This window comes from Nymphaea colorata, chromosome 1 (assembly GCF_008831285.2).
Source record: "Nymphaea colorata isolate Beijing-Zhang1983 chromosome 1, ASM883128v2, whole genome shotgun sequence".
Taxonomy (NCBI): Eukaryota; Viridiplantae; Streptophyta; class Magnoliopsida; order Nymphaeales; family Nymphaeaceae; genus Nymphaea; species Nymphaea colorata.
In genome coordinates, this window is record NC_045138.2 from 11,478,191 (window position 1) to 11,492,044 (window position 13,854).

At 36.1% G+C, this 13,854-nt stretch overlaps 1 protein-coding gene across 2 annotated transcripts in view; it reads left to right on the forward strand.

Annotated features, from left to right (window-relative positions):
- The first annotated feature begins 3,613 nt into the window (after positions 1–3,613).
- Positions 3,614–13,854, forward strand: part of LOC116268053 (putative elongation factor TypA-like SVR3, chloroplastic) — a 43,804-nt gene continuing 33,563 nt past the window's right edge. The window contains exons 1-8 of one of the 2 annotated variants that reach the window (XM_050078944.1): positions 3,614–4,100; positions 5,408–5,520; positions 6,176–6,379; positions 7,887–8,063; positions 8,188–8,340; positions 8,523–8,612; positions 13,128–13,262; positions 13,392–13,508. In XM_050078944.1, the coding sequence (XP_049934901.1) occupies positions 3,884–4,100; positions 5,408–5,520; positions 6,176–6,379; positions 7,887–8,063; positions 8,188–8,340; positions 8,523–8,612; positions 13,128–13,262; positions 13,392–13,508 (1,206 nt within the window). In that variant the 5' untranslated portion in view covers positions 3,614–3,883. The remainder of the gene's footprint in view (positions 4,101–5,407; positions 5,521–6,175; positions 6,380–7,886; positions 8,064–8,187; positions 8,341–8,522; positions 8,613–13,127; positions 13,263–13,391; positions 13,509–13,854) is intronic. The other variant, XM_031649886.2, reaches the window with a different exon arrangement.

A 13,854-nucleotide genomic window follows, 5' to 3' on the forward strand; every position in this document is an offset into this window, starting at 1 on the left:
CATGTTTCTTGATAAAGATTGTGATATAGTCCCCAACACACATATGACCCAACCAGTCGACTTTGAAATTCAATTTGACAACAATCAATCATTCACTCAAATTTTGAATGATGAATCTCCTTTACCATCACCCACACCTCAGAGACAACAACCACATGATTCGTGCACATCAAATGGTAGAAACAACCAGTTGTCCTCCAAAAAACCAATAAATTATGTAGTCTATAAAGACTATTCTAATGTGTTGCACAACACTACTGAGAATGTCCAAAATTGGTGTCAAGCAGCTAGATGTATTCAATATGACAAGGTTGCTGACATACTTCATGGGCTGTGTGTATCTAGAAAGATATAGTGAATCATTTATGAATCAAACAATAATCATGTGTGCTATACATATGAATGTGTTCCTTTTCATTTTAAGATACATATGTCATGCTTTTTCTGTATGGTCTTGTTATCATTATTCACTAGTTTGCATTGAATGTGTTTATTTCATAGTTGTTAGTGGAATGCCAATTGTCTTACTATATTACAATTGCATGTGAATGCCATTAACTTTTGTATCATGTAGTGTCCTAGCCATGTCTACAAAGGAGTGAAAGGAGGAAAAAATAATTATTCAAATGATAAAATGTATCAGTTTTTCTTGTAAAACAACTACAATGACATAAGCAAATTGTGTATCCATATAGATACACTGGATCTAAATTTGTTAATCACACCATCAATAGTCATCCAAGGAATTATTTGGACTACTACGGATGGACCAATGAACATTTGTCAAATTATGTGGTGCCTTGAAACAATGACATTTATTGGATGATTCTCGTGACATAAATGTAGAAGAACAAATAACCATGTTTATTTTAACCATTGAACATAATGAGCATAACCATGTATTTCAAAATACATTTCAACATTTATGGTAAATGATTAGCAAGTATGCTAGATGTGTCTTCCATGCAATTCGTCGATTGGGAAAAGAATACATTTAACGGCTAAACAAAGACATTCCACAACAAATTCGAGGCACTAATAGTTTTTATCCATACTTTCATTGAACATACATTTGTCAACAATTTATAATTGCTATATGTTGCACATCTCGTTTCTTTCAAATACACATAGAACTGTTTAGATGCAATTGATGACACACATATACTAATGTGGGTACCATCAACAGAGAAAACATGATATCAAGATAGAAATCGATTTCTTTCATAGACTGTAATGGGTGTAGTTGGATTTGACATGTAATTCCACTATATACTGACTTAATGAGAATAAAGTACAAGTGATTCAATGCTACTGTATAGGGCACTTGATCACTCGACAGAACCCTTCGTCATACTTAGAGGTGAAATAAATTTGTTTTTGCATGACTATTTATTATGTACATAAAACTGCATTTTAACAATCACATGTATTGATAATGTATTTATATTATGTGGAAAAATATTATCTTACCTGTGGTGGTTGTCGAAATATTTTCAGCCTATTATCTCCTTACGTCTTCGTTATCATGTACATGAATTTAACCTACTATGGGTTCCATAGTATTAACTCCAAAGGAACTACTTAATCATCAACATTCATGCTTTTCATGTTAACTGAAAGCATGTTTGTAATGTTGAAAGGATGTTTCCCTTTAAAATGTCAAGCATAATATCCATCCGTAAACAAGTTAAGATTGTACTAGCGACTTGTATCATGTTAGAACACAATCCTAATGATGAGCATTTTGATGTTGATGAGGGTCCATCACATGAGATGACATCATTGAAGTTGTAATGCAAACAACTCAATAAGGATGGAATAATGAGTTGCACACATCTATGACAATTCAAATGTGCAATGGTTATAAAAATAGTAAGTGTATTCCATTGACTACTTAATATATTGTTATGTGTAGGTTGCATTGTATTGTGTTGACTCTACTTGCAAAATTATTTTTCATTATCATGGTATGGACCCCCATTCTTTTTTTGTAGGGTGTGGAAGATGAAGGCCCAATAAAAGTCATATATTGTGTTTGAAGGCAGGTCACTGAGTGTTTACCATATTGGGAGCATTGTTGCAAGTACATACCATTATAAGGGTTCAATCTACAAGTTTTTCCCTGCTTTTGAGGCAGCAGACACAATTGAAAGTTAGCTTAAACAAGAAGAAGAATGAAGAGAAGAGTGAATTGCAGAAGAACTTCAAACAAAAAATAGTCCAAACTGTGTTTATGGTTATGTTGTAGTCCATTTGCCTTTTTTTTTCCATCTTTGACTCAGCTTGTACATGATGAACTACTTATTTGCTGAACTGTACTGAGTTGTTGCACTGTTTTCTTTTGTGGAAACTGAATTACAGTCTCACTTTCATCCACTATGAGTACCATTGACTTTATTTGGAGTAGAACTCTTTAAATATGGTTGGCCTATACATGGTGCGGCTGGTTACTCTTTAATCCATACATATTGTCTGATTTTATATTTGCTTGATATCTTTTCAGTTTGAAGTTGAATTCTATTTTCATGCCTTACTTTCATGACTGTTTTCTATTTTTTCTCTATGTCCATATGTCAACCAGTTTTGCATACATATTGGTTCGTGTTTGAATCTCGTCAGCAGGTATCATACATATTTATTTCTATTCTGAGGCTTTAATCTTCATGCCAAATTCTAGCCTCTTATATCCGATAGCCTTCTTCATTCCAGTTATTCAAGTGTGGCATTTTCCGTACACCCATTTTTTTTTGTTCAACTATTGTTTCCCTTCACTTTCCACTCGATTCCTCTTATTCTTTTTTTTTAATATTATGGCCTATTCCATGAATTAAATATCATTGTTCTAATTGAATTAGATAATTAGTGCCAAGTGTGTTTTATACAAGCCACACCTTTACGCAACAGTTTTCAACAAGCTTTCGTTTTTAAAATTTTGGTCTCTAACATCTTTTTTAACGGTCCATATCTTTTATAATTTTCAACAATCACTGGATAGAAATCTCCCACATTGAAATAAAGATAATCACACATGACTTGTCTCTGGAATGGGGATGTAAATCCCTCACCCTGAATGTCAAGATTTTAATCCTAATGCTGCTGAAAGAGTGTTTGATGGTTGTGGAAAAATTCCATGATTTTTAGGAAAAAAGTGCATGCATCGAAACCAGCCCCCAGGAGGGAGTTGGAGAACTTTTTTAGAGAAAAAGGGAAGAAAAAATGGATGAGAAAAAAAAAAGATTATGGATGAAGGAAAATCCCTGGAACTCGTAAAGGCAAGAGACACAAATAAAAGAAAGAAAAAGAAAAAAAAGTAAAAAGAAGCAATCAACGCTAGGGACCGACCGGGTTAGGAACTTTTTACGAAGAGGGCTCAATTAAGGTTTTAAAATTTTGACCGACACTAAAATATCATTTTTTAAAATTTTATATGAAACAAATGATTTTTAATTTATATATAACTTAAAAAGAAATTTTGAAGAAGGGTGTCAGGGTCATGCCTCCCTAATATTTTAGAAAATGAAATTTATGCACATATTTTTGAAAATTTTAATTTAATATTCAGGACATGTAGAAGTTCGGGGTCCACCCCTGCCATCGGAGTGAACGTTCGACCATCGATCATTGAATCCGCCGCCGACGTCGGGGAGACGGGCATCCAACCGCCATTCGAATGCGTTTTGGGCAGATGTGTGCATGAGTGGCCATGCAGCCTCATGCATAGGACCCACATAGATGAGGTAGGAAGAGAAAGACGAGGTCACCCAACGTTCGTTCAAAAACAGAAGAGGGGATAACGAAGCTCACCTGCTGCTGCTGCTGCTGCTGCTGCCGCTGCCGCTGCCGATTCCTCTCTCTTGTTCCCATCTTCATTGGGGGAGAGAGAATGGCGCTGTTTATGGGGATTTATAGCCCTCCTCTTCCCTTCCCCATGCAGCAGCCGACTTCCAGGGTTCCATCCCTGCATTCGGGCGCCACTCAGCTTCCATGTTTCAGCACGACACTTTCTTCTCCAGTCATGATGCCCCCGATCCAATTTACGAACCGGCACAGGCGTTCCGCGATCCTTCATTGTTCCGCTTCATCAGTTGAGACCGCCACTGGTAGTCCAACTTCATCTAGTAATTTTGGCGTTGTTTCTTTCCTTTGTGTTATTTCACTTGCCTTTTTGCTAGATTGGATGGATTTTCTAAGTTCACATTTTCTTGAATTCATTTTAATTTGCTGGTTTTGTTTGTTTGTTTTGTTTTTTTTTTTTTTCTACTCTTCTAGTTATCTTTGTTGGGGTTGGGGCGGGGATTCTGGTGAGCGTGAGAGGAACCTATTTTACGATTGTTAGTCTGCTTACATAGCCTGGACGAGCTCATTTTGAACAAGACTTGATTTCTGAGTTAAATTTGTTTTTTATTTTCTAAAGGGAGCACGTCGCGAGAGGGCTAGTGTTGGATGATGTGTGGTTTCTCTTGCTTTTCTATATTCCATGGTTTCACTGTAACCAACGCACTACAAAAAATTTGAGCACTAATTTTAATCTGCGCTAGAAGTAGCAACGTTATGATACTGATCTGGTGGTTGTCGTGAAGATAATTCCCTAATGTGGTGTCTTCTTCCCGTTTTTCCTGTTAATATTTTACTTATGCAATTCATCAAACAAAAGGCGATCAAGTGTTCCTTTCTTGCAGCAACTCATACCCATGCAGGTATATTTCTTGCCTGCTTCTATTTGCATGCGTCTATGGCTTGCACTTCTATTATCCACAAGTGAAGCTGACATAGATCGTAGATGTTTGCAGCTCTCCAATTTTTCTCCAGTTCCCAGTATATGGGTCTTGTTCCGTCAAAGTAGCATTAAAGTTGTAGCTTATGGATTTGATGAGTCGATGATTTCATTTTACTGTTATTCCTGCCAGGAATTTCTCCTCAATAACTATGACCTTGTCATAGTTTTGTTTTATGTGGGAAACATGTATCAACCATGTGCCTATCTTTGCCAATATGGGTGTGGCTTAAGGTTTGACTCCTGAAATGCGTTGGTTCATTCCTTGATTATTGCCACGCATGCCAATATTCTAGGATGCAATTGTTTTTCTTGTTGTCAAACTTAAACATTTGTGTAACTAAAATATTGAAACTTAGACAAAGTTATCGAAGCAATCAAATTGGTATGTCAAAAGGTGTGTTGAATACATTTTCTAATGCTTTTTTTTTTAATTAGTTTTATTGGGTTTGAACTTTTCCTGAATTAGATTCAGTTATGTCCAGACATATTAGGAAATTGTCTTTCTTAATCACGATTCCTGCCAGCTGTAGAACACAATAATTCTAAAAAGTGCCTGAGTATATTGAAATATTTAGTTATTTTTGAATATTGTTGAGGTAATGATTGTAATGTCAGGCTGCCTTTCTGTAGTTGAGCAGAGGACCAAGATTAACACTAGAAGAGATGTACGTAACATAGCAATTGTTGCTCATGTTGATCATGGGAAGACAACTTTAGTGGATGCAATGCTGAGGCAAGCTAAGGTAATCAATTAGCATTAAGTTTATGGCTGAGGTTTCGACCAACAAGATGGAGCAAACTTATGCATTTCCTTAATATTTGTTTTATTTAGTCATAGCCACCAGTTTACTTGACCAAGAATGCATAGTTGTTAAAGAAACTGCATCATCAAGTTCTATACATTATAGTGGTTTAATTTTTTACCTCATCTCTTTTTCTCTCTCTCAGATATCACACACATTTCTAAAATACTAAACATCATTAACTTCTAAACACCCATCCGAAGCCTTGAAACATCGTTGAAAACTGCAATTTACAAGAACACTTGTGGCACAGTTTGATGTTTCTTGAAGAGTAAGGGCCAAAAAGAAAAGCAAAATCTTGTTATTATCTGACTTGTGCTTACCCCCTCAGAGATAAGCTCTAGATACTCATTATATTCTCTGATTACCATCACTGTCCTTCAATGAAGCATTGGGTTATTCACAGAAACAAGCAAAAAAAATGTTCTAAGAAACACACTGCAAATAGAACATGGAGCATTTTTTACAAAAGGGGTTGTGATGATTTTAAAATATTAATCTTCTTAGAGAATGCTTGCTGGCTTAAAAACATTATAGACTTTGGTGATAATTTCCTGTTATGTCAGTTTATCTCTCGGTCATGGTCATGGTGCAGGTTTTCCGTGACAATCAAGTTGTGAAAGAACGGATAATGGACTCAAATGATCTGGAAAGAGAAAGAGGAATAACAATACTTAGCAAAAACACATCAATCTTTTACAAGGATACAAAGATCAATATTATTGATACTCCAGGGCATTCCGATTTTGGTGGAGAAGTTGAGCGTGTCCTTAATATGGTGGAAGGAGTACTTTTGGTGGTATAATGCTTCAACCTTTCTTTCTCAGTTTTCTTTTTTTCACTCACAAAATTGTACCATCAATGAATACTTGCAGAATTATTCTTGTTATGTGTTTGAAAACTGCTTTTACCACGATGGCAGCATCAATTATCTTTCTAGGACAATCCTCTCTCCAATGATACTCATTGACATATTAGGGCTGCAGAAGACCCAAAGGCCCTTACTAAAGGACGAGCAATGTAGGTCCAAGTAAGATCCAGACCTGGAATCATATGACTTTAAAATAACAAGCCTTAACAGATACCAGTTAGATCCATAGTGGCCACTGCCTATCAGAGACCAAGGCACTTTATTTGTTTTTGCAGAGTCAGGGTTGGAACTTGTCCAGCTCCTATTGTAGCTTCTGCACTGGTCTATGTCACATGGGTGTGTAGCATTTTAAAAAATACATGGGTGCAGATGCATCAAGGATTAACCCAAAAAAAAAAAAAAATTATAGGTCAAGTCAGATTCAGACCTGGAAGTGTATGACTTTCAAATAACATGCCTTAACAGATATCAGTTGGATCCATAGTGGGCACTGCTTATCAGACACGAAGGCACTTTATTTGTTTCTGCTCGGTCAGGGGTTGGAACTTGTCCAGCTATGTAGCTTCTGCACTGGCCTGTGTCACACAGGTGTGGGGTGCAGCAATTTTCAAAAATACATGGGTGTGCAGCAAGGATTAGCAAAAAAGGTATAGCTGCCGGTAGTGTACAGCATATATATATATATATATATATATATATATATATATTGTCTACGAACAATAAAATTATTAATTAGCAATCAAAAAGCTATGTTTTCCATCCATGATTTAGCAAAAAAGGAGGCAAATTGTCCCTTGCAGCACCCAAGCCACATCTGCACCTGAGTTGGAAACTTGCAAACTGCTCTTTTGAAGAGCCCATGTTACTTAGGTGCTGGTTCTGAGACATGCTTATGAGAGGGCACTATTATGACACACAGCGTTATATGAACTGTAATTGCAGCATGTTCTTGGATAGATCAATTCGCACTGTGCAGTCTTACATATTTGCATATCTTTTATATTAGGAACCTTAGTTCATTATTCAGGAAAGTACTCTTTCACTTCTACCTGCTGACTTATGCAATTTAAAGAGGTTCCCAGAGGAAGCACTTGACAATTGACATTGTATAATTGACAGCATAAATGATTGCAGCAGCCATAGTTTACTATGAAGGATTATTATGTTATTTGTTAAGATCTTTGCATGATTCTGCATCATACTTTTGATTAAAAATCTGATGACAGGCTTAGTCCCTTTCTTTTGAGAAATTGTCTTGAGATGAGGTAGGCAGCAGCACATCTAATTGAAGTATTTAGGATTGTAATTGGCAGGGTGTATCTTTTTTTCTTGCATTTTGTTTTTCTTTTTTTTTTGGTTTTTTGTTTTATTTTGTTTTTTTTTTCTTTTTGAAAAAACCATGCTTATCTATTTTATCTTGCTTTGCATGTGAAAGGTGGATTCAGTGGAAGGTCCTATGCCACAAACACGATTTGTATTGAAAAAGGCTCTTGAGTTTGGACATGCAGTGGTAGTGGTGGTGAATAAGATTGACAGGCCTTCAGCACGTCCTGATTTTGTGGTTAATTCAACCTTTGAACTTTTCATCGAGCTAAATGCAACGGATGAGCAAGTATAATTACTACTACATTTTTGTTTAATTGGTTTCAAAGATACACACAGACAAACTGTAGCGTGCATTTAAGTGCAATCGTTAGCATGGACTTGACTTGGTATTCATTGAATGGTTTGTGCAGTGTGATTTTCAAGTGATATATGCAAGTGCTATTAAAGGAATGGCTGGACTAGCACCTGATGGTCTTGCAGATGATCTTGGTCCACTTTTTGAAGCTATTGTTAGATGCATTCCAGAGCCAGTGATAGACAAAGATGGTGCACTGCAGATGCTTGTTCGTGAATACTTTTCTTATAGCAATGAATTAGTGCATTTTGTTTACAGCTTGCAGCTTCCATCTTCAAATTATCTTTTTCTTGTGACTTAAATTCGATTGAAAGCTAGCTTATTTTATCTGTGAACAGAAAGATGTCACTTTTGGTCTAGGGCACCTCATAGAGATCTACTTTATTGCAGGTATCAAATATTGAATATGATGAGCATAAAGGACGTATTGCAATAGGACGTTTGCAAGCTGGAATGCTGGAAAAAGGAGCAGAAGTAAAGGCAAGTTGTTTCTTTCAGTGACCCAGGGAAAACATTTTCTTGCATAAAGTGCTGATTTATGGTTATCGTAGACATCGCTTGCTTTATCAAGAGGCATCTTTGCTTGCAGTTTTATCTTCTCTCCATTTACATTCCAGAATCATTTGCTTTATACTAACCACATGTTTGTGCAGTTTCTGATAAGAAACATAATATATCCTGCAAGAGCATAACATTGAGTTAAATTCTTGTTTAGGGCTAGGCTGGCAACTCTAGGAGAAGATTATTGAGTTCAATATCTTACCATCTATTTCACATGGATTTTCTATTTGGGTGTCACATGTTTTTGACATTGCTGGACACTTGAGCGACTGCAGACGCAAAGAATCTGATCTAAAAATTCCAATAATGGTGTTAAATTTATTCTTTATTATTTGTGAAATTTTTGAATTTCAGAAAATTTTGATTTTAATTTGATTATATATCCCAAATGTATCTAGTGACATTATCCACAAATATTACATAATAAGAAAAACCTTTCAATATTAAGGAAATGGGCTTCAAACATTCTAATGGATTAATTAAAATGTTCCGATGGTGAAAAGTTCTCTTTTTCTAAATGAAATGATTTCATCTTTTCTCAAAAATGCAATTATTACATTCCTTTTTCTCATTGCATAATCCTTTTAAAAAGGATATGTAAGATAGCTTTCTAAAACTATAACGGCACAATTTTTGTGCCAAATGTAAGTGTTATTATCTCTGGCAACAAAAAGAATATTTAGGAAGCTGTAAAAATTTATAAACTAAAGTTTCAACAAATTCTTGAATTGAAAAAAGTATTCTGTTATTAATCTGTCTCCTTGGTGTATATTCATAATTCTAGCTTGAAGATTAAAATTATATCTCTGATACTATGGATTTCTTTAAGACAACCTCAAACTTTGTGAGTTAACTTGTACTTTCCAAAGTTTTCACTTTGCACTAATAGTCAAGTTGACTCTATTTAAAAGATAAGGCATGACTTTGCAATGTTTGGTTCTCCATGCTTTCTATTTTTCCGTATAATCGTTCATTATTTTTCCTTCTTATTTCCAACATGCTTTTCCACCAATGTGATGCTCCATAGTAAATGACCAAATATACATAATGGCACGAGAGGTCAGTTGCTAGTTATTTTCTGTTATAATGAAAAAGAAAACAAAGAAATACTTGAGATAGAGAAAACACTTTTCTTCCAACTAATATTCAAAAGAAATCGCAAATAATCAGCACTTACAGCTTCAAGATAGCGCATGAATACTCATGTAGCATACTTTACGAAGCACAATTAAGCAACCTACATGGTGGTGGCTTTGCTACCAGTGGTGGTGTTTTGTAAGAATGAACTTTTAAATGCTATTTCAATAGTGAAAACACTTCAAAATTCAGCCAACACATAATGTAAACCGAACTCCCAATGATATGGTGAGTATGGTTTTAATCCACAGGGAGTGGGTGATCCAAATCTAATATCTTAAAAGTGCAGTTAAGTTACTGCCTCCAAAATGAATTACACTATCTTAAGAATTACAATCGAACAAACTATCCCAAAACACTAAAACTGAACGAGCTTGTTTAATTACTCAATTGTTAGGTGATCATCTGAAATTGATATTAAATTCATACCCCAGCATGTGTCCCCCAGATTATTAGCAACTCAGTAAAACCTTAAGCATGCCAATAGTATACAAAACCAGAATATAATGAGTTAAGCATTGGATATGAATCTTATTTATGAGGAGGAATCTAATGCAGAGTATGATGAAATGAAAATACCTGTTCAGCAGCTAAGATCCATGTGAACTAAACATGTGGGACATGCATCGGTCTATCATGGGAAAAAGAGAACAAATAAATGGCAAACATGTTCACTCATTACGAGTTCCTGATTACCCGCAATGCAGATGGCAAAACAAAATAACTAAGCCATGTGCAGAGAGTCTAACAATGAGCCTAACATACCAAAATTGTTCTAACGAGGGATCGTAAAAATGTTGGTCCAAAGTATGTGGTTTCGCTTGTAAGAAGATCTTGATCTCCTTTGGGTATCAATTAAACATGATTCAATTAATCAGGAGAACTTGGTGCACACGAGTCGACGACAGCATTCCATGAATCATTTAATAGCCATGAAATGGCTAAGCATGTTATCGCACAAAACCTAAAAGTAGAGACCTATCATGCAGACTTTAACACATTGGGTAGGTCCACAGACCAATCCAGGGCGGTAAAAAATGATTGCATGATTTAGGCCAAGGGTAAAATGAGGAACAAGAACTAGAAGGTTCGGAGGCTTACTTTAACCAGGTTGCTTAGTTTTGCATTTCAAAGGAGGCTTACTTAGATTTGAAAATTGGATTTGGATTTAAAAGTAGCATTGCTTAGATTTGGAAATTGGTTTTGGATTTAAAAGTAGGTTCACTTAGATTTGGAAATTGGATTTAGATTTAAAAATTGATTTGCTTATATTTTGAAAATTGGATTTGGATTTAAAATTGGTTTTAATGGATTCGGATACTGGGCCTTGATTTTGAGAACTGATCAAACTAGATTTGGACTTCAGACCTAAAATTTGATTTGATTTAGACTTGGATGTGATTTGAAAGTAATTTGATTGGGTTGGGATTTGAAAATGGAGTTTATCTTCATTTTGGATAATGATTTGGTTGGATCTTAGAATCAGTTTGTTGGGACTCAGATATTCGATTGGTCCAAGCAGGGTGCAACAATATACCTGGACCATGTAAGAGGCCAGGGCTTTAATGGAATTACTGTGAGGAGGGTCGTGCTGGGTCTGAAATTTTATAAATGGGACTCTGAAGGTGCTTTGAGAAAATTCTGGGTGCCTATACCAGTCCAAACTTTTATGATAGAGTCGTTACTTAGCCCCACATTTTTATGTGTTTTGGTTTTTTTTGGTGGAGAAACCAGTTCACAAAAATTGCAAATAAAAGAACAGCCCAGTATTCATAAAGTAGACTGAAACAATAGATAAGACTAGCTGATGCCTGTGACAATTATGGAAGTGTAAAGGGAATCTGCCTAAGAGAAAAATATGAAGAATTGACAAAAGATCAGAACATACTGGCTGCAATTGATGTTGTGTCCGGCAACAAAATAGAAGGAGTGCAGATGTGACTGGTAACAATAGAAACAGAAAAGGGAGAAGGATTAAGCAGCATATAGAGGAGATAAATAGAAGAAATCAAACCACTAGGAACAGAATGGAGTAAGCAGAGGTAATAGAAGTAATGAACAAGTGAAAGACTCAAAACAGAAAAAAATGTCAGATTTAGAGTTAAGTCTGTTGCAGATAAATCACGTGCAGCAAGGTTGGATAGAACAAGAGAACATGCACAGGGAATAGAAATATGGAGACTTGGAGACAAGAAATAGCAGATTAGAAAGAAATGGAAGAGAGAATTGAAAACCCAGAAATCTTTGATGTAAGGTGGAAAAGAGTTCTCCCAGGTCGCACCTTCAGAAGAAAACTGTCCCTGACCTGTTGCTTTGATACCGTCACAGAAAACAGGTCTTGATGTCCAAAGGTTCAACTGTGAGTAAGAGGAGACAAGCAGGAACGAGGTTCTTTCACAACATTGGCAGCCTCAAGTGGTTAGTCGCGCCCTAACTTGGATTAATTATACAACTGAATTCAACATGACAAGATAACAACAACACAAGTAATAATAATTACAGCACTGCCACCGACTACACAATGTATAATGCATGGGCTTTGGATTGCAATCTGATTGGGTTCAAAACCATAGTTATTTAAGCATATCCTTCAATAAAAACGAGTGAGAGGAAAGTGAGGGAGGTGGATGTCATGACTCGCCATCATCGTTTTTTGGTTGCAATCTCCTAAAGCAGACAAAGGTGAGAAGGCCACAGGTGCTTTCTGGTGAGGTATTCTTGTTTTCCAAAATATGGTAAAGGAGTGTAGGTATGGTTAACAGCACGTGATCGCATTGACTGAGTCGAGTTCTGCACCTGAGCTGAATCTGCAGCTGCAATTGCATCAAAGTCGTGTTGACGTGGGTGACGGACCTGTTTTGATATGTCATTGTCACATAACTTCTACTGTAGATTGATCTATTATTTCTACCAATGACTACATTACTCATGGCACATAAGAAGCGCCATTATAGAAGAAGACCACAATCGTACACAAACTAAACACAGTATGGGATGACCATGTATAAATCAATAATAGATCTTAATGAATGACATGGTTTATTGCCTGTTTTACTTTTGTTAGGTTTGTAAGAGAGACAAGCTTTCAAATTTATGAATCAGTTGGCATTTATTTGTCTTAAATGTCTGTTACGTGTTTCTTCCTTTACCTAATGCCCGAAGCCAAGGTTGCTGATTCAAGGTTTTGCTTGTTCTATCTCACATGGAAGTTTCATTTATGAGCAGTGACATTCCCATTTTGCTTCTTTTCCTTGACTTTATAAGTAGCTTATTCAAAGATTAACTTTGGTCTTGTAGGTCTGCACCCCGGATGAATCATGTAGATCAGCAAAAATTAGTGAGTTATTTGTGTTCCAGAACTTCTCGAGGACAGCAGTTGACTATGTTGATGCTGGAGATATTTGTGCTGTCTGTGGGATTGATGATATTCTTGTAAGCATGTCAAGCTGCTTGTACTAAAGCTGTAAACCTATGGCTTCTATACATCTTTTCATGAGGTCAATCTTTCCAAGGCATTCTGAGGACTAATATTAACCACAATTGTTCTTTGTCCTTCTGAAGATTGGTGAAACTATAGCTGATAAAAGCAGGGGAAAGGCATTGCCGACCATAAAAATTGAAGAGCCAACTGTGAAGATGGCATTCTCAGTCAATATTTCACCCTTCGTTGGTCGTGAGGTAGTTTCTTTTGTTTTTATGCTTCAATGGTGCAATTATCAAAGCTGCATAAATATATTGTTGGATTAATGTACTGCACAAACATATTTGCAGTGCCTAGTCATTCTTACCAGCCTAAGCATTTGCTAGGCAGTAGGGATCTGGGTAACCTAAGGACTTGGGCAGGCTATGAAGGATTTTCACAATCAGCACAGTTCCTTGATATATCTGAGCGCATAACTTTTGAGTCTGGCTCATGTCATTGTTCCATATGGTGTAGGGTTTATTGGATATTGTGGTGAGCATCTTTGTGCATTTTAAGATGGAGAATGGAACATGTCTGCCTTTTTCATCACTAACTAGTGTG